Below are 26356 nucleotides of genomic sequence, written 5' to 3' on the forward strand. Positions count from 1 at the left end.
ATCATAAGGGTCATAGTGACACTCCTATAACAAAAGACAGGTCAACCAGAAAAGCACAAGAAATTTACTTAATCAAAGTTTTACCTGACATGAGAGCCTTCAGAAGACTCAAAGACAACAGGGAAAAGTATCTATTTTTACACTTAGATTGAGTGAGGAATGGATGACTGCATTGAATTGTGATTGGATGAAAGGGTATAATTTAATGATAATAGACTGAGAAGGGAATTCCAGCAAGGCCTATCTGTTCAGATTCTTCTTGGCTTCTCCCTGTCACATATTCCTGTAGGGACAGGATATCTGTTGCAGGAGAATCTTCAGGAGAGAAGGGTGAAGGTCACAGTGAACTTGCTAGATTTTATGGCTTGCTTTGGGCAAGAGGAGTTCTAGTTTTTATGACCCATGTTGGGGAAGAGGAATTCTGATTTCTGTTTATCACTTTGGGAGGAGAAAGAGGGGCAGGAGACAAGAGACCCAGAGGTCAGAGAGACCTTACTTCTGAGGCCTTTCAGTCTCCTTCATTTCAAAGTACTCAACCCACCATGTTCTGAGCCCAGACACCTGTTTGAAAATACTTTCTTAGAATTTTCTGTGTAGCACTGCTTTGAGATGTATCTCAACATGGTCCTTAAGATCATTTAATTTTTTTCTTGGATACATGTTGGGGAATTTGGGAGAAGACTTTTTATTTCAGGCAGACATAATATTTTTTCATCATCCAAAGTAACCAAATACATTCTTGGCATTCAATATATATTCAATAATAAGCCTATCTTCGAATTGTTCCTTTTTCTATTTCAGCTGACCTGAATAATGTACGTTTTTCTGCCTACCGTACAGCAATCAAAATCCGAAGACTACAAAAAGCGCTATGTTGTAAGTTATTCTACCAAAGTTAATCAATCTGTTACTTGAATTGCCTTTTTTAAAAAAAAAAAAAAAAAAAAAGAGAGAGAGAGAAAGATAAATGAAGAGGATGGAGTGTTTGCCGAGTTAATCTGGTTTTCAGTGTTCCTCACTCAAGGAGTTGGTTTTGTTTCTATAAATATTTTATTACTTGCCCCATCAGTGTGCAGTACTGAACACATGCCATTCTTACTTGGAGAACAAAATTAACCAAAACACAGGAGTAATGTAAAAAGCTTTTTCAAAAATTGTGCTGCCACCCAGTTTAAGAGGATTAAATCAAAGAAAGTATTAAGTCATGTGTTTTCAGTACCTTTTGCCCATTTGGAAGTGTAGAGTTCCATTTTGTCTCAATTTGTATGAGACAAATGTATATAAAGAAACACTAAAAAATCACATTCCTGATCTAAATTTGAACTGGCACCTTAACAAGTTAGATAAAAGGCTCTGTTTTCTTTTAAATATATCTTGACACATTTAGTATTATCAATGCATTTTTCCTGTGGAGGATGTGTTCAGAGTGGAATTCTGTGACAGTCCTTTCATCAAAAGGATATTTTCCCCCCAAAATAACCTAAATTAAGTAGCAATGTGAATACTTAGCATATAGATTTATGCTACCTGGATTCTATTTGTGGTTGTAGTTCTAATGAGTGAGTCTACCCTAGGCCTTGTCAGATAGTTGATATGGAAAGTGGTATTTACCTATTCTTTTAAGATAGGGTAAATTGAAAAGTTCCAAATATTCTTGTTTGCTACCTTTTGTTAACTGTTAATATATGTCTAGGCAGTTCAGTGATGCTTTGAAAATTATGCTTTGAAAAATGATATGTTAGGGTTGAAAAATCTGCTCCTTGAAAGTCAACAGAAATTAGCAATAAATTTTAAGCTGGCTACATGAAGAGAGTTGAGGAAAGAGAGGTATAATGTCATTCAGAGAAAACAGCAATGCAAAGCTTGAAAATAAGAAAAGCTTAAGCTATATATGGAAGAGAGGTCTAAAGGGCTGAAAGACACCTCCAGATAAGTCTATGCAAGGAAGAATGAGATGACCTTGACTCTTGCATAATCCACAGAACCTCAAAGATAATTAGCAGGTTGTAGTAGTTGCAGCAAGTGTTGCAGAATTACCAGGACAAATGAAAGAAAGCCACCACCCTCTGGCTACTGATCAGTATGTTGAGTGAAAAGGGAATAGGAAGTAAATTATGAACACACAAAAGGGATGTTTGGTCTGCGCAGGAGTCCGTGGTGACAGCAGTTTTGAAAGAGGCTCAGCTGCACCTCCAGGATTCAGCTGATGGGTCTGGAAGTTCTTCTCAGGCCTGATGAGCTGTAAAATGGGGACAGATGACTCAGCCACAAAATTTCCATTGACAGAAGACTGCTTTGTGTCGTTATGAACATGGTCCCAGTTTTCAACAACACTTCTGGGTGGATAAACATATTAACACATTTAGTGTTTTCTTCTCTTGGTTCTTTAGGTTCCTAAAGAAAAAAACCCCCTCCTCAGCTCTTCCCCTCAAACCTGAGATGAACAGAAGGGACTCCTCCAACTTCTAAACTAAATTGGTAGTGACAAACAACTAAATGACAGTTAGAAAAGGGCTAGATTGTATTGGATTTCAAGTATATGAGGTGCTTTTTTCAGAGCCAACTGGCCTTCACTTTTCCCACTGCCTTCTCCCACTGCCCTCCAGCCAAGGCCTGTGGGCCACTCCTGGAGCTCACCAGTTTATTATTAATCTGCTTCTTCCTCTCCCTTCCTTTCCATTTACTAGAAATACCCTGACCCTTTCTCTGCAATGGCCTATAACCCTTTATTCCTCCCAAATACTGTTAAAGATTTACCTCTTTTGGAAACATTTATAAGCTAATCCTACCTGTCTCCATGGTTTTCCCAGTAGTTTATGATTGCCTGTAATAGCAGGTTCTCTCACCTTAGTGACAAGTGCTTGCCTTTGTGTGCTCGAATAATGTTAGGTGGATTGCCCTGTCTCCACTGTGAACTACTTTCAGTCATGGCTGTCTCTCATTATGTGCAAATCCCCACCCAGCATAAGGCAGAGGGCAGTGTCATTGTTCATTCATTTGTTGGGCCCCAAGATTGTGCAGGAAATAAAATATTATAAAGGGACTTGATTCTCACAATCAAGGAACTCATATTTGGAGAACGTTGCACAGGGACCCAATGCCCTGCTTACAAAAGATTCCTGGTGCCCTCAGAACAGAATGGTCTTTGCCTGGCTCACCTCTCTGTCCACCTCCTTCCCTCTGCTCCACCGGGGTATCACCATTTCATCATCCACTTAGTGATAGAAATGGCAAACTCTGTATTCCATTCCTCCTGCCTAAAAAGCACTTGTCCTAGCTCTTTGTATAGGTTGGTGCAAAAATAATTGCAGTTTTTGCCATTAAAAGTAAGTTAGGGTATTTCATTAAAAGTAATGGCGAAAACCTCAATTACTTTTGGACCAACTTAATACTTCTGTTCTTCCCTTGGCTGGTACACTCATCCCTGTAGGTCTCAATGTTGTAGATCACCTCTCTTTTAATGAGGTTTTCTATGGCTCCTCATAGAACTGTTCTTTTCCTTAGATGACACTTCTGGTGCTTGATTTAGGCACTAAGGCAAAGTGTCAGTCATAATTTTTAATAATCTGTTTATTAGTTATTGTTTGCTTCTCCATCATGGGAGGGATAAGTCTGTGTTCTTCTCTACTTAGGATCTCAGACAATTTCTGGCACAGAGCAGGGGTTGCTTAGGACACACTGAGTGAATGATTTGAGTTTGAAGGTTATATAGCAGTACGCCAGAAGACGTGTCCAAGGAGATTTATAGCAGCATTTTTTAATAGTAAACTTATTCAGATTTGGCATATTTATAAATATAATACAGCAACAAAAATCAATGAGCTAGTAATCAGCATCAACATGATTTAATCTTAGAACTATAAAATTAAATGAAAAAATTAAATAGCAGAAAAAAATTTCTACCACTTTGTTCCATTTATATGTAGTTCAACCCATGCAAAGCTAACTGCTTTATTATTTAGGGACACATAGACACTTTTAAAAACTGAAAATGAAATACAAAGGTTAGTGGTTAGCCCCGTAATTGTAAGAGGATGTAATTAGGCAGGATTTCCAAAGGGCTTCCAAGATAGTGGTAACATTCTATTTTTTTTTAGCTGTGTGATGGACTAATGGGTATTTGTTCTATTATTTTCTTTTAGATTACATGTATGTATTTTCTGTATTCCTTTGTATTTTGATTTTGAAACTTTATGTGATAGGTAATAGCAGAGAAGCAAAAGAGAAGTATATTCTGAGGAGGAAGAGAGTCCCCTCATTATGAAGAAGGCAGGTTTCCTTGATTAGTGGGCATATGAGCCAGGCTATAAAAGGCACCTGGGATTTAGGCATGAGGCAGTTAATTGGGGATAAGAAGGGAAGGAGTTATCTGTGTGAGAATTAAGGTGTGGATGGTGTTCAGGGAACATCAACTTATAGAGTCTGAATGGAATAGCTTAGCTATTTGTCCAATATCCAGAAATTTCCTTAAAGTTAGTTTAGGTCAATTTGAAGGTCATTTCTTTCCTGAAATTCCTTTCTATTTTGTTCCTCAAGTTCTTACTGTGTTGTATTTCATGTTTGGATATTTTTCATTGTAGAATGGGAAGCCATGAGGCATTTTCTTTATTGTGGGAGTTTACAGATAGGGCCAGAGGTGGAAGTATGCTTTAGGGAATAGCTAAGCAAGACCAAAGGGCAGAGAACAGAGAATGGGGAAATAGTTCAGGCAAAGGATGATCCAGGCTGAGCTGACTGGGAGTTGTAGGAAGGGAGATGAGGGTCTGGGTTTTTAAGGCTGCCTGAGGGAGAACTGATGACTGGGGGAACTGGGTAGTTGGTAAATTGTGGAGGGTAGAAGAAGGAAGGATGTTAGGATATTTCATGGTTTGCAGATTGGATTTCATCATGACAAGAAGGCTAGGCCTTTATGGGTAGAGGTTCCTGAAAGAGAATTATGTAGCTCTTGTAGGGATCAGAGCAATGGTACGCAGGTCAAGTGTTGAGGCAGGAGATCAACAGGAGAAAAGAGAATCTGGAACCATCCAAAGAGAAGCAATAACAGAAATAAGGGGAGTGAGTGAGTGCCTCAGGCTCACAGAGTGAAAGGCCAGTTGTGAAACCTTGAGCTCTGCCTATATTTCTGGGGAAGAGGAGATAGGGGAAATGCTAAAATAATAATAACAAAATAATTAAAAAAATAAAGAATGGCTACATAGCTTGACACCTGGAGAAGTGTCAGAGAAGCCCAACATTGGGTGCTAAACAGTGTTCATTGCTTTGCAGAGCAGGAGAATGATGATGCATTTCTATTCCATCCACTGTGCCTTATATGTGGGGTTAAAGAAAAAGTCAGAAAGTTGGATAGAAAATGATTCTGCTGTTTGTTTCATTTACCACATGACTGAGCTGTCATTTGTCTCCCTTTTAAACGAGAAAATCTTAATCATAATTTTCTATGATTTAAATGCAGTCAGTTATTTAAAGGTACGTAAATGTGACACACTTCAGGAAGATTTGTGCTTGACTTAGGCACTAAGACAAAGTGTCAGAGTAAATCACTAAAAATTGAAGACATGATAGTCTGTGGGATGTGGCAAATCAGTGTCACAGCTACAGAGTGTATCACCAGGGAGACTTCAGAAAGAAATACAGGAACAGCTTGATGCAGGAAATGGACTTTTTGGAATTTGGTCTGTTGTCACCTGATGCCATGTGGCGATCCAATAGCAGCGCTGTGTTACTGGCATAATTGATGTTGGAATTCAGAAAACTTTGAGCCTTTTGGCCATATTTGAATATGTTCCTTGGTGTCTGTGGGGAGCTGTAGTTCCCTAGCTACTGCCCTTTATTAAACACTTTCCTTTGTCAGGCTCTTTGCTTCTGCCCTCTAGAAGTTTACAATTGAAAACTGTACAGTTGACCCTTGACACCCAAAACTTAACATTAACAGTCAAAACATATTTGATATGCTATGTATTGTATACTCTTACTCTACAACAAAGTAAGCTAGAGAAAAGAAAATATCAAGAAAATAATAAAAGAAAATATATTTAATATTCACTAAGTGGAAGTGCTCATCATAAAGGGTCTTCATCTTTGTCAACTTCATGTTGAATAAGCTGAGGAGGAGGAAGAAGAGGTTGGTATTGCTGTCTCAGGGGTAACAGAGGCAGAAAGGGTAGAGGAGGTGGCAGAGGAGGCAGGAGAGGCAGGCACTCTCAGTGGTTAACTTTAATTGGAAAAACTCCACGTGTAGGTGGACCCTCACAGTTCAAACTTGCGCTGTTCAAGAGTCAAGTGTACAGGGCAAAGAAACGAGGTAAGAATGACAGTGAAAATTCCAAATAGTTCTTAGTTTTTTTCTGACACCATCTCTAACTCATATGAGGATTATTTGACTTATTTTTTTGCTATTAGCTTAAGTTTACCAATGATACATTTGACATCTGAAGGAAATGAATTGTTTCGTTATCCAGACTTGTATGTTTTATGTTTATCTTTTTAAAAAAAAAAAAAAGAAAAAGAAAAAGAAAAAAAAAAGTCTTCCCTGTTGAGTTGTTTTTGAAATCATTTAATCTGTACGGGTTTAAAGCAGTTCTTTTAATTTGTAGATAACTTGAAAAAATAAATAATTCTATGTTAGTCAGAGAGCTAGCATGGACACATTTCATATTTGTCTTTAAAAATTCAAAATTAGTAGTTATTGAATGGTTACAAATGGGTAAATACAAAAGAAGCTATTTGTTCATTTTAGTTAACTGTCAGAATATGTCATTTTTTTTGAGAGAACAGTTTTTGCATCAGACGAAGAGAAGTTGGTTTTATATGTATATAACCTTATTTTTTCTCTTTGCCTCTTATTTTTAATGCTAAAAATTTAAATATATGACATATATGTATATAACCAAATATTTTCTCTTTGCCTCTTATTTTTTAATGCTAAAAAGTTAAAAAATAAGAAAAAATAAGATTAGAGTTCTTCTAGTCTAATTTTCTTATGCCAAAAGCTTAAATACAGAGACAGAGAAAGAATTTTATAAAAACTGATTTCTATGAGCAGACCTTGAGTTAATGTGGGCTCTAATTTTCCTTACTCAGATGTTTAGATTTGGAAGAGTCATCTCTACAATCAATAAATGTATAGATACATGGTAGTTTGGTAATCTGCTTTGTCTGTCTGTTTTCAGTTAGTGAATGAATGACTCAAAATTGATTAAATAAAGAAAGCTTTTGTCATTTTCATCTAAACTCCTCCTTCAGGCCTTTGCAGGCCTCCCCTTGGGCAGTGTGTGCCTGGCCCATGCATTTCTCCTGTTTCACTGTAGGCAAACACCACTCATGAGTAAGCCACACATCACCCACACCGCAGTCCACCATTCCTTAGAGCCTCTGGACTTGATTGAATTCTTGCCTTTTCTCAAGCACTTCTCTAAACCTGGAATTCTTTTCTTACTTCATGTGGATCTCTTGTATTTTATCCATTTCTCAAGGCCCATTTCAAATCACACCCCTCCAAGGAGCCTTTTCCAGTTGTCCTTCCTCTCCTAGAAGTAGTAGCTCTAGCAGAAATTTGCATATTCTTCTTATAGGGCATGTTTACTCTTCCTTTTAGTAAAGCCATCAGTATGTCTTTGAGAGCAGGGGCTCTGCGTTTGCCTCCTGTGCACACCCTCCTGGCTCTATCACCAGCCATGCCTACCATAGATATGGTGCACATGAAGAGTAAGAATGGGAACAAATTTATGAAGACTAATGGATGTGGGGACTGTCCTGGGAAGCCCCAGTACTTCTTCTTAGCTACAGGTCACCTCTGTGTCAGAGCATCATCGGAAGTAAATCAGGTTATGGCCAGATTGTGACAATCTTATAGATCGGGCTTGATTCAGCAGGCAGTGGAGAGCTGTTATTTTTCTACAAAACCTGTTTTTCAGTAAACTTTGTGTGTAATGATGTACATGATAAAAAACTGCTTAAGAACAATTAGTTTGGCTATGATACAAAGAATGAAGAGAGCAGTGCACAGGCTGTTTGCAGGAGTTAAGATGAGGAGAGCAGTGTAATATTTGATATGTGTTGCCATTTGAAGTAGATTGAGAGATTTATGCCTTGCTACATTTAAAAGCAAAAAGAGCCTGGCAAAGGGAAAACCGGAAAAAGAAAGTAGGAAAAATTAATATTCCAAAGAGCAAAAAATGGGATAAGATTGGGTAGCGACAGAGTCCAGATTCAAAAGTATGAAAGTGTGGTAAAATGTAAGAATAGAAATGTGTTTGTTTCTTTAAAAGCTGAAATTTAGCTAAAAAGGAAAGATTCTTAAATTGAAGAATCAAACTAAGTACTTGAGACTAGAAATGCCTTTGTTTTTATGTTGTTATGTAATGTAATGACTGTACACATTCCTTCTTCTCCCCTGGTTAGTGGATCTCTTAGAGTTGAGTACAACAAATGAAATTTTCAAACAGCACAAGCTGAACCAAAATGACCAGCTCCTCAGTGTTCCAGATGTCATCAACTGTCTGACAACAACTTATGATGGACTTGAGCAAATGCATAAGGACCTGGTCAATGTTCCACTCTGTGTGGATATGTGTCTCAATTGGTTGCTCAATGTCTATGACACGTAAGTTTATATTTTTTCTCATTAAAATATAATAATTGAATGAAATATGTTAATGGAAAATGTCTGATTTTTAAGTGTATTTTTTAATAAGTGCTTTCAAATTACTTTCCCAGTGGAAATATTTATGTTTGTTGTTGAAAATGAATGATTTTACAAATCATTGAACTCTTAACAAACGATAGAACAAAAAAGAATGTGTATCTTTCATTTTAAAATTTTGCTTCAATTTACAAAGACTGTCAAATTTATAGTATTCTTTGCCAAGAAGCTAGGGAAACAATATAGCTAAGTCCTACTTCCTTCTTGTTTCATAATGTCTCACAGTATTTCTTTTTTCAAAATAAAAAATCTTCTATTTATTGTTATGAATTAGAATAATTTATTAGCTCATAATAATCTGCTCTACAATCTTTGTAATCCAACTGAAGAGTGATTTGAATGGCAATGAACGAGATAGTCTTTTAATATTCGCTTTATTTGCATAGTGGTTATGTGTGCGTGTGTATATATATATATGGTGTTTTAAATAATTTATGCTACAGGACACTTTAATATCTGTCATTTAATTAGGTACTCACTGTTACATAAAGCACACTCACAACTCCCAGCATAACTCATTTGCCATTACTTTGGCCCTTTTGAAAACGACAGTGCATTTGTGAAGTAGTCAGTTCTAGAAAGACCTACTGTGGGCTGACATTTCTGAAACATTAGGAATTACTCATTGTTCTGGTAGGGGGTTGAAGTATGCAAAGATGAAATAAGAAAACTAGAACTGGGCCGGGCACGGTGGCTCATGCCTGTAATCCTTGGGAAGCCGAGGGGGGCGGGGGTGGATCACCTGAGGTTAGGAGTTCGAGACCAGCCTGACCAACATGGTGAAACCCCCTCTCTACTAAAAATACAAAAATTAGCCAGACATGGTGGCGGGCACCTGTAATCTCAGCTACTTGGGAGGCTGAGGCAGGAGAATCTCTTGAACCCAAGAGGCAAAATTGTAGTGAACTGAGATCGCACCACTCCACTCCAGTCTGGGTGACAGAGCCAGACTCTGTCTCAAAAAAAGAAAAGAAAACTAGAACTGTTGTTCTGAAATATTTATTACTTCTTTATGTTGGAAACATTCAGAATCCTCTCTTCTATCTTTTGAACCTGTGAGATAAATTATTGTTTCCTATATTCACCCTACAGTGCTATACAACACTAGAACTTATTCCCCCACCTATATGTAATTTTATATCAATTAATGAAACTTTCCCTATCCTCCTCTCTCTATTTTTTTAATTAGAAAAATATTTTATCTTTCAGTGTTCACAAATATCTTAATAAAGTCTTTCTAAATAATCAGCCATTGTGTGCTTGAGGGCTCTTAAGAAACTCACTGAAGCACGAGTCTCAGCTACCATAATGAATATGGGATTTACAGTATCCCTGTCCGATATTTTTTAGTACATTTCATTTTAATGCACATTTTAAGTTCTCCTAGGGTAAAATATTACCATTAGCCTTAATCCACCATTAAGTTGTTCTTTAATAATTTAAATCCTCAAAAGATACTTTTTCATAGTAAATTCACCAAAATAGTTGGACAAAGGTGTTTTAACTACAAAGCCTATAACTTAACTTTTACATCCCAGGAAAATTGCTAAATTCATAGAATACTTCGGAACTCCATTCAGTCCTACAGAATATGGTAGAGGTATACATCTTGAACTACCTTTTAAGGAAGAACTGGGGAAGAGGTTCAGTTGCCTTCTATTGTCCATGGCTCTGACATACTGTTTTGGTTTTCTGGGTCTGCCATAAGAAAGAATGATAGACTGAATGGCTTCAACAAGATAAATTTATTTCCTAACAGTTCTAGACACTAAGAGTGTGAGATCCAGGTGCTGGCCAGGTTGAGTCTTTATGGAAGCCACTCTTTCTGGTCTGCAGATGGTCGTTTTCTCCCTGTGTCTTCACAAGATTTTTCCTTGTCTGCTGCATGCTCATCTCCTTTTCCTCTAAGGACACCAGTCATATCAAATTAAGACACACTCTAATGACCCCATTTTAACTTAATTACATCTTTAAAGACCCTATCTCCAAATGCAGTCACATTCTGAGGTACTAGGAGTTAGGACCTTAACCTATAAATTTTAGGGGACACAGTTCAGGGCATAATGCACACATATGCTCTTTTCACCGGACAGCCTAAAGGGAATAGTGCCACTTGGTTGGGAGGAAGCAGTGTGTGAAATGGCATGATTCATACTGAGGGAGTTAAATGTTGGCACAGTTCCACTTCCCACCATCAAATGGGAATGTGGAAACTGCTACACTTTGCCACTATTTCTCATTTAGAAAGACAGTATCTCAAAATTTCTCATTTTTCATTTCAAAGGAAAAAAAAAATCTTTCAGGACTAATCTCCCTTCTATGCAAAAGAAAGATGGCAAAGACCAAGCTGGATCAGAATGGTGCACATTCAATGTAGCTTTCTATCTTGGAGAAGAGTATTGGGGATTAATCTATGGAAAAAACAGTTACTCTTATGACAGTAGTGTCAGATGGCCAGAGCTGGTTGCCCAGGTTTCTCTAACAACCGTGATTTATTTTTTAATCTAAGTAATAGTTATTAACTCTTTTCAACCAATAATTTTGAGAATCAGATAGAAATTACTATCTGCCCTCCAATTAGGACATTACAGACTCATACATCTGTGAATCTGAGGAATGGTACCTTGTTCTAACATTTCTATTCATTCAGCCATCCTGACATTCACTCACTAATCATATATCCGTGGCTGCCTTCCTTCCTGTCATGTGATATAGCCAGAACTGGTGTTTTCAGCTTCAGCCAGCTCTTGATAATGAGTGATGCACACGCAGATCACAGAATTCTCAAAGTAGAAGGATTTGGGGATCTTTAATTCTGCCCTTTTCTCTTTACTAATTGAAAACCTTACCCAGTGAGACAGGAGAATTTATCTACCTATTACATATTAGTCATAATTAAAGAACTAATATTCAGAATCTTTTGATAATCACTTGATTATTCTTATTATATTGCCATATCTAGGAAACATAGTACTTTAAGTACACAGTTTTTTTTTTCCAATTTTAACATGTACCCACCTCCTGATATTCTGAACTTTGTAAAAAAAATTTCTTTTCATCTGTCGTGGATAACAATAATTCAGATTTTTGGTTCTGGTTGCTGTGTGGGTTGGCAGCTACTTAACATTGGCATCTTAATTTTTCATCTGAAAAATTGAAATTGAAATAAAAATATCCACTCTGCTTACCACACAAAAGGTGATTATGAAGGGCAAATGAACTAATATATTTTAAAAGTACTTTATAAAGATAAAATTGATTTCATTTATGAATTTGCAGCCTCAGTCATCTTCCCAGATTAAAAGGTCTTAATTTCACAATCTTCCTTCTGGCTTTAATGGACATCAAAAGTGTTTAAATCATGGTATAAAGCAATAGTCTGGAGTACTTGGTTTAAATATGGTTTTTTCCTACCAAAAATATTAACCTCATTTGCTGCAGTGTCATTTTTTCCACTGTTCCAAAGATGATATAATTTTATAAAGTAAATGTCTTTACAGTTAAACCAACTTAAAGAGTTGCCTATGAAAACTATCAGGAGACTAAATATTTCAACACTGGACTATGTCACTCACTAATATATTTTACTGTGTCCCTCTTGTCTCTCACATCCAGGTAGCTCATTTACGTCAATGTCCTTTATTGTCTGGTCCCACGTAAGCTGTACAGTTTGGTCAACCAGTTAACCTTGATGCAAGTCTCTGTCCCACCTGAGTACATCTTATTTGTTTGTTTTGGTTTTGGTTTTTTTTCAGACAGTCTCACTCTGTCACCAGGCTGGAGTGCAGTGGCGCGATCTCAGCTCACTACAACCTCCGACTCCCTGGTTCAAGCGATTTTCCTGCCTCAGCCTCTCGAGTAGCTGGGATTACAGGCACGCACCACCACGCCCAGCTAATTTTTGTATTTTTAGTAGAGATGGGATTTCACCATGTTGGCCAGGATGGTCTCGATCTCCTGACCTCTTGATCTGCCCACCTCGGCCTCTCAAAGTGCTGAGATTACAGTCATGAGCCACCACGCCCGGCCTGAACGTGTCTTATCTCTGATGCTCACACCCCTGCCTCTATGCCTTTGCTCAGGCTTTCTCTGTGATACTTCACTTTCTCCTACTTGGGACAGTCATGCCACGATATACCTTCTATGTCTGATTTTAGGTTTATCTTCTCTGTCACATGTTGAAAAACTAATGACTACGTATTAGTATAGACTACATAGTCAAACTACGTAATGACTACGTATCACATGACTACGTATTACTAATGATAGACAGCCACAATCATCTTGTACTTGATTTTTGATTTCCATACATAAAGGATTGTCTCATGTTTTCTAGTTGTGTTCTTATCTTACCTTCCTCAGCTAGTGTGTGAGTTCATCTGGGGTAGGAATTATGTCTTCTACTTTTCTCTTGGTCCCAACAGTACACAGAGCAATGCCGGTATCACAGTAAGCCTTCGTAACTGGTGATGGTGTGATGACTGGGTGATTGACAGTGTCAGTTGTCTTCCTGATGATATTCCTTTCTTTCTTTTTTTTTTTTTATCTTTTTTTTTTTTTTAATACTTTAAGTTGTAGGGTACATGTGCATAATGTGCAGGTTTGTTACATATGTATACTTGTGCCATGTTGGTGTGCTGCACCCATCAACTTGTCAGCACCCATCAACTCATCATTTACATCAGGTATAACTCCCAATGCAATCCCTCCCCCCTCCCCGCTCCCCGTGATAGGCTCCGGTGTGTGATATTCCCCTTCCTGAGTCCAAATGATCTCATTGTTCAGTTCCCATCTATGAGTGAGAACATGCAGTGTTTGGTTTTCTGTTCTTGCGATAGTTTGCTGAGAATGATGGTTTCCAGCTGCATCCATGTCCCTACAAAGGACGCAAACTCATCCTTTTTTATGGCTGCGTAGTATTCCATGGTATATATGTGCCACATTTTCTTAATCCAGTCTGTCACTGATGGACATTTGGGTTGGTTCCAAGTCTTTGCTATTGTGAATAGTGCCGCAATAAACATACATGTGCATGTGTCTTCATAGCAGCATGATTTATAATCCTTTGGGTATATACCCGGTAATGAGATGGCTGGGTCATATGGTACTTCTAGTTCTAGATCCTTGAGGAATCACCATACTGTTTTCCATAATGGTTGAACTAGTTTACAATCCCACCAACAGTGTAAAAGTGTTCCTATTTCTCCACATCCTCTCCAGCACCTATTGTTTCCTGACTTTTTAATGATCGCCATTCTAACTGGTGTGAGATGGTATCTCATTGTGGTTTTGATTTGCATTTCTCTGATGGCCAGTGATGATGAGCATTTTTTCATGGAACTGTTGGCTGTATGAATGTCCTCTTTTGAGAAATGTCTGTTCTATCTCTTTCCCACTTTTTGATGGGGTTGTTTGTTTTTTTTTCTTGTATTTGTTTGAGTTCTTTGTAGGTTCTGGATATTAGCCCTTTGTCTGATGAGTAGATTGCAAAAATTTTCTCCCATTCTATAGGTTGCCTGTTCACTCTGATGGTAGTTTCTTTTGCTGTGCAGAAGCTCTTTAGTTTAATGAGATCCCATTAGTCAATTTTGGCTTTTGTTGCCATTGCTTTTGCTGTTTTAGACATGAAGTCCTTGCCCATGCCTATGTCCTGAATGGTATTACCTAGGTTTTCTTCTAGGGTTTTTATGGTATTAGGTCTAACATTTAAGTCTCTAATCCATCTTGAATTAATTTTCGTATAAGGAGTAAAGAAAGGATCCAGTTTCAGCTTTCTACTTATGGCTAGCCAATTTTCCCAGCACCATTTATTAAATAGGGAATCCTTTCCCCATTTCTTTTTTTTCTCAGATTTATCAAAGATCAGATGGCTGTAGATGTGTGGTATTATTTCTGAGGACTCTGTTCTGTTCCATTGGTCTATATCTCTGTTTTGGTACCAGTACCATGCTGTTTTGGTTACTGTAGCCTTGTAGTATAGTTTGAAGTCAGGTAGCGTGATGCCTCCAGCTTTGTTCTTTTGACTTAGGATTGTCTTGGAGATGCGGGCTCTTTTTTGGTTCCATATGAACTTTAAAGCAGTTTTTTCCAATTCTGTGAAGAAACTCATTGGTAGCTTGCTGGGGATGGCATTGAATCTATAAATTACCTTGGGCAGTATGGCTATTTTCACGATATTGATTCTTCCTATCCATGAGCATGGTATGTTCTTCCATTTGTTTGTGTCCTCTTTGATTTCACTGAGCAGAGGTTTGTAGTTCTCCTTGAAGAGGTCCTTTACATCCCTTGTAAGATGGATTCCTAGGTATTTTATTCTCTTTGAAGCAATTGTGAATGGAAGTTCATTCCTGATTTGGCTCTCTGTTTGTCTATTACTGGTGTATAAGAATGCTTGTGATTTTTGCACATTAATTTTTTATCCTGAGACTTTGCTGAAGTTGCTTATCAGCTTAAGTAGATTTTGGGCTGAGACAATGGGGTTTTCTAAATATACAATCATGTCATCTGCAAAGAGGGACAATTTGACTTCTTCTTTTCCTAACTGAATACCCTTGATTTCTTTCTCTTGCCTGATTGCCCTAGCCAGAACTTCCAACACTATGTTGAATAGGAGTGGTGAGAGAGGGCATCCCTGTCTTGTGCCAGTTTTCAAAGGGAATTTTTCCAGTTTTTGCCCATTCAGTATGATATTGGCTGTGGGTTTGTCATAAATAGCTCTTATTATTTTGAGATATGTTCCATCAATACCGAATTTATTGAGCGTTTTTAGCATGAAGGGCTGTTGAATTTTGTCAAAGGCCTTTTCTGCATCTATTGAGATAATCATGTGGTTTTTGTCTTTGGTTCTGTTTATATGCTGGATTACGTTTATTGATTTGCATATGTTGAACCAGCCTTGCCTCCCAGGGATGAAGCCAACTTGATCATGGTGGATAAGCTTTTTGATGTGCTGCTGGATCCGGTTTGCCAGTATTTTATTGAGGATTTTTGCATCGATGCTCATCAGGGATATTGGTCTAAAATTCTCTTTTTTTGTTATGTCTCTGCCAGGCTTTGGTATCAGGATGATGTTGGCCTCATAAAATGAGTTAGGGAGGATTCCCTCTTTTTCTATTGATTGGAATAGTTTCAGAAGGAATGGTACCAGCTCCTCTTTGTACCTCTGGTAGAATTCGGCTGTGAATCCATCTGGTCCTGGACTTTTATTGGTTGGTAGGCTATTAATTATTGCCTCAATTTCAGAGCCTGCTATTGGTCTATTCAGGGATTCAGCTTCTTCCTGGTTTAGTCTTGGGACAGTGTAAGTGTCCAGGAATTTATCCATTTCTTCTAGATTTTCTAGTTTATTTGCGTAGAGGTGTTTATAGTATTCTCTGATGGTAGTTTGTATTTCTGTGGGGTCGGTGGTGATATCCCCTTTATCATTTTTTATTGCATCTATTTGATTCTTCTCTCTTTTCTTCTTTATTAGTCTTGCTAGCGGTCTGTCAATTTTGTTGATCTTTTCAAAAAACCAACTCCTGGATTCATTGATTTTTTGGAGGGTTTTTTGTGTCTCTATCTCCTTCAGTTCTGCTCTGATCGTAGTTATTTCTTGCCTGCTGCTAGCTTTTGAATGTGTTTGCTCTTGCTTCTCTAGTTCTTTTAATTGTGATGTTAGAGTGTTAATTTTAGATCTTTCAATCTTTCTCTTGTGGGCATTTAGTGCTATAAATTTCCCTCTACACACTGCTTTAAATGTGTCCCAGAGATTCTGGTATGTTGTATCTTTGTTCTCATTGGTTTCAAAGAACATCTTTATTTCTGCCTTCATTTCATTGTGTACCCAGTAGTCATTCAGGAGCTGGTTATTCAATTTCCATGTAGTTGAGCGGTTTTGAGTTTCTTAGTCCTGAGTTCTAGTTTGATTGCACTGTGGTCTGAGAGATCGTTTGTTATAATTTCTGTTCATGTACATTTGCTGAGGAGTGCTTTACTTCCAATTATGTGGTCAATTTTGGAATAAGTGTGATGTGGTGCTGAGAAGAATGTATATTCTGTTGATTTGGGGTGGAGAGTTCTGTAGATGTCTATTAGGTCTGCTTGCTGTAGAGATGAGTTCAATTCCTGGATATCCTTGTTAACTTTCTGTCTCGTTGATCTGTGTAATGTTGACAGTGGAGTGTTGAAGTCTCCCATTATTATTCTATGGGAGTCTAAGTCTCTTTGTAAGTCTCTAAGGACTTGCTTTATGAATCTAGGTGCTCCTGTATTGGGTGCATATATATTTAGGATAGTTAGCTCTTCCTGTTGAATTGATCCCTTTACCATTATGTAATGGCCTTCTTTGTCTCTTTTTATCTTTGATGGTTTAAAGTCTGTTTTATCAGAGACTAGTATTGCAACCCCAGCTTTTTTTTTCGTTCTCCATTTGCTTGGTAGATCTTCCTCCATCCCTCTATTTTGAGCCTATGTATGTCTCTGCATGTGAGATGGGTCTCCTGAATACAGCAGACTGATGGGTCTTGACTCTTTATCCAGTTTGCCAGTCTGTGTCTTTTAATTGGAGCATTTAGTCTATTTACATTTAAGGTTAATATTGTTATGTGTGAACTTGATCCTGTCATTATGATATTAACTGGTTATTTTGCTCATTAGTTGATGCAGTTTCTTCCTAGCCTCGATGATCTTTACATTTTGGCATGTTTTTGCAATGGCTGGTACCATTTGTTCCTTTCCATGTTTAGTGCTTCCTTCAGGGTCTCTTGTAAGGCAGGCCTAGTGGTGACAAAATCTCTAAGCATTTGGTATCTGTAAAGGATTTTATTTCTCCTTCACTTATGAAACTTAGTTTGGCTGGATATGAAATTCTGGGTTTAAAATTCTTTTCTTTAAGAATGTTGAATATTGGCCCCCACTCTCTTCTGACTTGTAGAGTTTCTGCCGAGAGATCTGCTGTTAGTCTGATGGGCTTCCCTTTGTGGGTAACCCGACCTTTCTCTCTGGCTGCCCTTAAGATTTTTTCCTTCATTTGAACTTTGGTGAACCTGGCAATTATGTGTCTTGGAGTTGCTCTTCTCGAGGAGTATCTTTGTGGCGTTCTCTGTATTTCCTGGATTTGAATGTTGGCCTGCCCTACTAGGTTGGGGAATTTCTCCTGTATGATATCCTGAAGAGTGTTTTCCAACTTGGTTCCATTTTCCCCCTCACTTTCAGGCACCCCAATCAGACGTAGATTTGGTGTTTTTACATAATCCCATACTTCTTGCAGGCTTTGTTCATTTCTTTTTTTTTTTTTTTTTTTTTTTTTTGAGACAGAGTCTCGCTCTGTCGCCCAGGCTGGAGTGCAATGGCCGGATCCCAGCTCACTGCAAGCTCCGCCTCCCGGGTTTATGCCATTCTCCTGCCTCAGCCTCCCGAGTAGCTGGGACTACAGGCGCCCGCCACCGCGCCCGGCTAGTTTTGTGTATTTTTTAGTAGAGACGGGGTTTCATCGTGTTAGCCAGGATGGTCTCGATCTCCTGACCTCGTGATCCACCCGTCTCGGCCTCCCAAAGTGCTGGGATTACAGGCTTGAGCCACCGCACCCAGCCTGTTCATTTCTTTTTCTTCTTTTTTCTTTAGATTTCTCTTCTCGCTTCATTTCATTCATTTGATCCTCAATCACTGATACTCTTTCTTCCAGTTGATCAAGTCGCTTACTGAAGCTTGTGCATTTGTCACGTATTTCTCATGTCATGGTTTTCATCTCTTTCATTTCGTTTATGGCCTTCTCTGCATTAATTATTCTGGTTGTCAATTCTTCCACTCTTTTTTCAAGATTTTTAGTTTCTTCGCGCTGGGTACGTAATTCCTCCTTTAGCTCTGAGATGTTTGATGGACTGAAGCCTTCTTCTCTCAACTCGTCAAAGTCATTCTCCATCCAGCTTTGATCCGTTGCTGACGATGAGCTGCGATCCTTTGGAGGGGGAGATGCGCTCTTATTTTTTGAATTTCCAGGTTTTCTGCCCTGCTTTTTCCCCATCTTTGTGGTTTTATCTGCCTCTGGTCTTTGATGATGGTGACGTACTGATGGGGTTTTGGTGTGGGTGTCCTTCCTGTTTTGTTAGTTTTCCTTCTAACAGTCTGGACCCTCAGCTGTAGGTCAGTTGGAGATTGCTTGAGGTCCACTGCAGACCCTGTTTGCCTGGGTGTCAGCAGCAGAGGCTGCAGAAGATAGAATACTGCTGAATAGTGAGTGTACTTGTCTGATTCTTGCTTTGGAAGCTTCCTCTCAGGGGTGTACCCCACTGTGTGAGGTGTGGGGTGTTGGTCTGCCCCTGGTGGAGGATGTCTCCCAGTTAGGCTACTCAGGGGTCAGGGACCCACTTGAGCAGGCAGTCTGTCTGTTCTCAGATCTCAACCGTCGTGTTGGGAGATCCACCGCTCTATTCAAAGCTGTCAGACAGAGTCGCTTGCGTCTGCAGAGGTTTCTGCTGCTTTGTTGTTGTTGTTGTTGTTGTTGTTGTTTAGCTGTGCCCTGTCCCCAGAGGTGGAGTCTACAGAGACTGGCAGGCCTCCTTGAACTGCTGTGAGCTCCACCCAGTTCGATCTTCCCAGGGCTTTGTTTACCTACTTAAGCCTCAGCAATGGCGGGTGCCCCTCCCCCAGCCTCGCTGCTGCCTTGCAGTTAGATCGCAGACTGCTGTGCTAGCAATGAGGAAGGCTCCATGGGCATGGGACCCTCCCGGCCAGGTGTGGGATATAATCTCCTGGTGTGCCCGTTTGCTTAAAGCGCAGTATTGGGGTGGGAGTTACCCGATTTTCTAGGTGTTGTGTGTCTCAGTTCCCCAGGCTAGGAAAAGGGATTCCCTTCTCCCTTGCGCTTCCCAGGTGAGGCGATGCCTCGCCCTGCTTCAGCTCTCGCTGGTCGGGCTGCAACAGCTGACCAGCACCGATCGTCCGGCACTCCCCAGTGAGATGAACCCAGTACCTCAGTTGATAATGCAGAAATCACCTGTTTTTTGTGTGGCTCACGCTGGGAGCTGAAGACTGGAGCTGTTCGTATTCGGCCATCTTCGATATTCCTTTCTTGTATTGTGACAGTAGAGTGGGGGTCATGCTGTAATGCATATTATTTTGACCATTTTTTCCCGTAGGAATCAGTTTGTCCTTAGCCACATTCGTGTACTTGTCTCAGCCCATTCACAAAGCCTTCTGTTATCCTTTGCAAGTCTATTGTCTGACTGGGTCCAGAGAGTAAACATTTCCTTCTTTTGAAAAGAAGCAAATATTGTGTTTCATGTGATAATTAGGAAACTTCTAAAAGATATAAAGTAGAAACACAGTTTGTAGCATGACTCTCTGTAGGGTTAATGTGAAACTAGTATTTCTGTAATTGTGAGAAATGAATGATTATATTAATTTAGAAAGTCTGCTTAGAAGGACTATGCTTATTTTAATATTAAGTATGAATCATTTCAGAGGTTAATTCTGAATGTCGTATACCTACATACTAAGGGTTCAGTGAGTTTATTAGATATGATTTAATATAAATTACCAACTCTAGCCTATTGAGGGAGTACTTTGAAAATACATTGCACCAATCCCTAAGCACGTTTTCCTTTCTTATTTATTGCATACTTTATGTGTTGTAATATGCATACAGAAAATTCCTTTAGTACATATAATTGACAGTGGAGGAATATCAATTAGTATTACTAGTAAAAATATCAATAAAATCAGTGATTAAATATAGTTTGGCAAGAAGACTGCATAAAATTAAAGTTACATGATTCAAATATTTATGTTTTTAAAATAGCACAAATTGTTAACTTTTATACATCCATATATTTATGTAAACTTTCAGTTACAGGTTTTAAGTGTGCTTTACTTGTGCGTTAAAAACAAATAAGAAAATTGACAATAAAAACCTAAAATGAAAACGGATCCTAAATCTGCAATAATAAAGATAGCAATAAAGGCTTTTTTCTGGGCTATGTGTTATTTCATAGCAAGGATAATATCTTATTAATTTTTGTAATTATCTTCCAATTCCTAGGAGTGGGACTACTGTGACTAACATTTGGTAGATTACTCAGTAATTCTTTGATAAGCAATGAAATTAAGAAAACTCTGTGCTTTTAAAGTTAAAAAAACATGTTTCATCTGGTCGACTTATAAGTGAAATAGAAATGATCTCTCCTTAGTGTTGTGTAAAACCATGTTCTAGTGTTGATTTTTTAATACATTCTTGTTTTAATTATAATTTGATACTTCCCCAAATAGGGATTTCACATCTGTCTAAGATCACTGACTATTAAAATTGCAATAGTAATTAATAAAAACAGCATTGACAGAAAATTAACTACATACTGAGGGCTTATAATTTGCTGAATACTTAAATACCAATATTTATACTTAATTAATACTTAATTACCAATAAGTATTCAGCAAGTTGTAAGCTCTTAGTATATAATTTTCTTGTTTGTGTTCTTGTTTTTACATATATGATTAGATTTTTCTTGCTGTATGAAGTCACATGTATAAAGTGTGCAGCTCTAGCTATTTTGAATCTTGCATCTACAATTATTAACAGATAGGTTTAATTCATAGTATTTTTAAAGGTGAAATCTTTTCAGCTTTATAATTATCATTGTCATTTTGCTTTAATTTGTCCTTCTTAGTTCATGTGTTATGTGCAAAGTGACTTCAAGCTGTGTATTCTTCTAGACTTGGCCAAACACCCTGTTAATATATGTCATGAAATTACAGTATAGGTTTAATACTAGTTGTTAAAAGTTAATAGAAAAGTTGCATCTTTAAGATATAATTATTTTTAATGGTTTAGCCCCAAGAAAGTAGATATTCAGAAGCAATTAACATGCTGCATATGGTTTTAAATGCATCTAATACATTAACATTCTTATAATTTTAGGGGTCGAACTGGAAAAATTAGAGTGCAGAGTCTGAAGATTGGATTGATGTCTCTCTCCAAAGGTCTCTTGGAAGAAAAGTACAGATGTATGTAAGAGCTTTCATATACCAACAGTGTTTTTAGTAATAATAATGATTATAACAATTTACTGGAAACTTACATTATATAATTTGTTAGTAGTAATAGTTCTCTCTCTCTTTTTTTAAACCTTACTGTGCCTATACTAAGTTGGACAAAAGGTGGCAGTGCACAGACTTGGGGCTTTATGTGAAATGAAAAACTGATTATAACTAAGAGATGAGGTGCCTGGATGGAGTGAGACCTAACTACAAATTATATTTCATTTAATTCTTAGAATAATCCCTCCATAATGTAAGCATTGGGATTTCCATTTTTCTGGCTGAGAAAATTAATGCTGAGATAGGCTAAGAATCTAGTCTAAGACTGCAGAGCCAATAAGGGATGGGGCTAGAATTAGATACTAGGTTTTTCTGACTCCAAAGCCCAAACTTTTTTATTTCTTTATACTTCCAATGCTTAAAAGAAAAAGATGAACTAGAACCTTTATGGACATAGATGATAATCCTAAATAAACATATTTTACCATTGTGACAAAATAAAACATGATTTTTAAATTTTTGTTATATTTAGATTTACCAAATAAATCAACAGTGTTCCTTTATCTGTCAGTTGATGAAAGATATCTTGGCTTTGGAAAAGGCTTGTGCTCAGGAGCCAAGGGGGCCTGTCTTCAAATTTCTGCCACTTAGTAGCTGAGTGTCTTTGGGCAGGTTATGTGATTTCATTGAATATTGCCAACTAAGAGTATTCCCATTTTACAGTTCAGGAAGCTGAAATTTAGCAAATTTTCTTCAACTGAAACCTGAAGCTAATAATTCCTGCTTGGAAAAGAATTAGGAGTAATGTTTAAGGTACCTAGAAATAGCAGTTCTTGAATAATTGGTAGCAATTGCCGCTGAGTCCCCAAACTCTTAACTACTATCACATATATTTTGATTTATTTTTGTCGATAAAATGTGAATTTGATCCCATCATGCTTATTCCCAGATGATTCTTTACAGAGAAATCTATACATTTGTGGGAGAGGATTAGGGATATTCTGTGAATAGAGAGATACTAAAAAACAGTAGGATATTTGATTATAGGCCCTGTAAACTTAGTTCAGTTTTGTATCTTATGTGAACATGAGTACATTTTAATAGCTTTTCATTTCTGGGATTGCTGTGAGGTTATTTGATTTTGAATTTCAGGTCTAGACCGTGATGGCCTGTTTTTCCTACATAGTTTGACAGGAATGTCAGTGAAGAGATGTAGATTTATATGAAATGAAAAGCTGATTGTAAGATTACAAGATGGGGTGCTATGACGGAGTGAGAGCCTAGTTACCCATGCAGAAGGAGGCTTTGCACAGAGCTTTTGCTTTGTGGCATTTTATCCAGAATTTAAGTAGTTTTCAGAATCATAATCATGAAAAGATGTAATTTCCAAAGCTGAAGAAGTTATCATTTTTTTTTTTTTTTTTTTTTTTTTGAGACGGAGTCTCGCTCTGTCGCCCAGGCTGGAATGCAGTGGCTGGATCTCAGCTCACTGCAAGCTCTGCCTCCCGGGTTTACGCCATTCTCCTGCCTCAGCCTCCCGAGTAGCTGGGATTACAGGCGCCCGCCACCTCACCCGGCTAGTTTTTTTTTTTTGTATTTTTTAGTAGAGACGGGGTTTCACCGGGTTAGCCAGGATGGTCTCGATCTCCTGACCTCGTGATCCGCCCGTCTCGGCCTCCCAAAGTGCTGGGATTACAGGCTTGAGCCACCGCGCCTGGCCCAGTTATCATTTTTATAATGATCAGGAAAGACAAATGTTAATGAAAATATCAATGTTACAAAATTAGAAATGGATTTTTTATCATCTCTGATTTGGGGTTTCTTGTGCTTCTGAAATAATTAGGGTTCTCTGAAAGTAACAGTTATAGTGTAGAGCTTACTCTGAAATATATGCAAATTCAACCTCAAAGCTTTCATTGTCTATAATTCAACATTAACTTTCAGATTTTGGCAGGGGAAGCAGAAGCCTCTGCAGTGAAATTTCTCATATTTAATTGAATCCACAAAGTATGCCATTTTAGGACTAATTAAATAAGAAATCTCTTGGGTTTTAATCTTTAATCTAAATCTTTACTGAGATATCCAGACTTTGGAATGTCCTGGGGTTTTGTTTTGCTTTTTACTTTGAGGACCTTCACCACACTGATTCCAGTTTTTATTTCCCCCTTGATATCAGAAACTTCCTCATTATTATTTCCTTTATTAGAATTGATATTCCAGACAGTTTGCTCTTCAAATGCAACGGCAAGGCCGCCATTCAAGATCATCGGTATCTGTCTGAACATTGATTTTATTAATACAATGCCCAATGTCAGTGTCTTAACCCCATAACACTTTTTTCTCTTGGTCCTTTCCTAAGAATATCCCTTGTTTAGGTTCTAACAGTGCCCTGGTCTTTATGCTTATAGCTGGCTAGCTTCCTTGCCTCATCAAAAACACATTTACAGACCAGGCACAGTGGCTTATGCCTATAGTCCTAGCTACTTGGGAGGGTAAGATGGGAGGATTACTTGAGCCCTGGGAGTCAGAGGCTGCAGTGAGCCATAGTCAGACCACCACACTTCCAGCCTGGATGACGAAGCGAGACCTTAAAAAAAAAAAAAAAAAAAGTACACATTTTCAAACCATCCTTTTAAATTATCATTAGCATCTCTTCTGTGCTGATTTATTAGAATTTGAGTTTTTAGATTATGACTTTCTTATTACCCATTCCTTTACCCTGACACTGCTTTTTGTATCTGACTATAATGTTGAGAATGTGAACTTTTGTAGGAACTTTTATAAGGATTTATAGAAATATGTCAAAATGTCTAAGGACACTTTTGTCCTTATGTTTTGTGAGTAGTTTTACCTTAATAGTGGCATAGTGGTATAGCCCTATGCCTCAAAAGAGGAAAGTTGGGCATAGTTGATCTTGCTGAAAACATATACTTTTATGTAAAGATTATTATACATATTCATCAACTTTTATTTACTTAACAGACCTCTTCCCAGGGACTGGTTTAAAATAAACATCATATTAAGACTACTGGATAAATATTTTTGTCTATGATAGCCTTATTTTTTTTTAATGGAAAGAAACAAGTAGAGCTCTAACCAAATCCAAGTGAAAAAATTATAATAAAAATGAAATTTATCTTCATTGAATTTGCTTTCCCTATGTATGCTTATAATTAAAGCCATACTTCATTATAATTACTGTGTCAGTATCACTGAGCTTGGTTCAGTTTGAAATTTCACCATTGACGGCATTAGATTTAGCATTATATTCCTTATAAAAAGAGAGAATGGGCCAGGCACAGTGGCTCACGCCTGTAATCCCCAGCACTTTGGGAGGCTGATGTGGGTCAGATCACCTATGGTCGGGAGCTCGAGACTAGTCGGACCAACATGCAGAAACCCTGTCTCTGTAAAAATACAAAACTAGCCAGGTGTGGTGTTACATGCCTGTAATCCTAGCTACTCGGGAGGCTGAGGTGGGAGAATTGATTGAACCCGGGAGGCGGAGGTTGCAGTGATCCGAGATCGTGCCGTTGCACTCCAGCCTGGGCAACAAGAGTGACGCTCCATCTCAAAAAGAAAAAAAAAAAAGAGAGAGAAAATGATACATTGTGATCTGATATCAGGTACTGTTTGAAAATATTTTTAGAATCCAATTAATATTTACTCCACTTTCTTCTATTCTTGGAAAATTTCACATGAAGAACATTTAGATTTTAAGTGCTTTTGAATTTTCAGAATTTATTTCCAAAAAGTATTAATTTCTATAATGAAATGGATTGTTTGTATTTGAAATTTCTTCCTCTTCCAAAAGTAACTTATCTTAGGATATTAGCTTTATTGTTGAAAATTATATAATAATTTTGATCTTCAAAGTATTGTATATGGTGAATAAAAGGAAAACCAAGAGTGGACAAAATAGAAGAGTTTTAATTTTATTGAATTAAGAGAATTATAAAACAGATCAGCTTTTTAATGAATGGAAAAACCTAAAAACTTTGTGAAAATATGCACACATTTTAAAATTTGATTAAATGTATTTCGTTACATAAAGTAAAACAAAAACAGTGTTTATAGCTAATAAGGAATGGGAGACTGGCCCGAAAGAGAAAAAGCACACCTTCTTGTACTTTTTAGTGCTTCTTATATAAAATAGATGTGAATGTAAAAGTCTTTAAAATAAGTTATAATATACGTACATTTAGTAGAATATTGAATTTAGGAGTGAACACAAAAAGTTGGTAAACAAATCTGTTAAAATTTGAAGGTTTGTTATTTAAGTTACGTTTATTCTTTTATTTTTTGTTTTTAATTTTTTTTGAGTTGGGGTCTTGCTGTGTTGCGCAAACTGATCTCACTCCTGGCTCAAGTGATCCTCCTGCCCTAGTATCTCCAGTAGATGAGATTACAGGCATGCACCACAGCACCCAACCACGTCTATTCCTTTGATGAGTCATGAAGGAAGCTTTATTTTGGCTCATTCTTTCTCAGTAAGAAGGGAATTTCTTATGAAGGTCATAAAATTAATTCATATGGGCTTATTGTATCATTTTAAAAAGGAAATTTGTGTTTACTGATTTATACTATATATGCATGATTTATGTTTATATGTATATATAACCCATTCTTGCAGGAACGGGT

At 37.6% G+C, this 26356-nt stretch overlaps 1 protein-coding gene across 11 annotated transcripts in view; it reads left to right on the forward strand.

Annotated features, from left to right (window-relative positions):
• UTRN (utrophin) overlaps positions 1–26356 on the forward strand; it is a 581880-nt gene that overhangs the window by 495400 nt on the left and 60124 nt on the right. For all 11 annotated transcript variants that reach the window (XM_005552038.5, XM_005552041.4, XM_074037195.1 and 8 more), the window contains 3 exons: positions 802–876; positions 8401–8602; positions 21597–21682. In XM_005552038.5, coding sequence (XP_005552095.3) covers positions 802–876; positions 8401–8602; positions 21597–21682 — 363 coding nt within the window. The remainder of the gene's footprint in view (positions 1–801; positions 877–8400; positions 8603–21596; positions 21683–26356) is intronic.

This window comes from Macaca fascicularis, chromosome 4, assembly GCF_037993035.2.
Source record: "Macaca fascicularis isolate 582-1 chromosome 4, T2T-MFA8v1.1".
In the NCBI taxonomy this organism is placed as follows: Eukaryota; Metazoa; Chordata; class Mammalia; order Primates; family Cercopithecidae; genus Macaca; species Macaca fascicularis.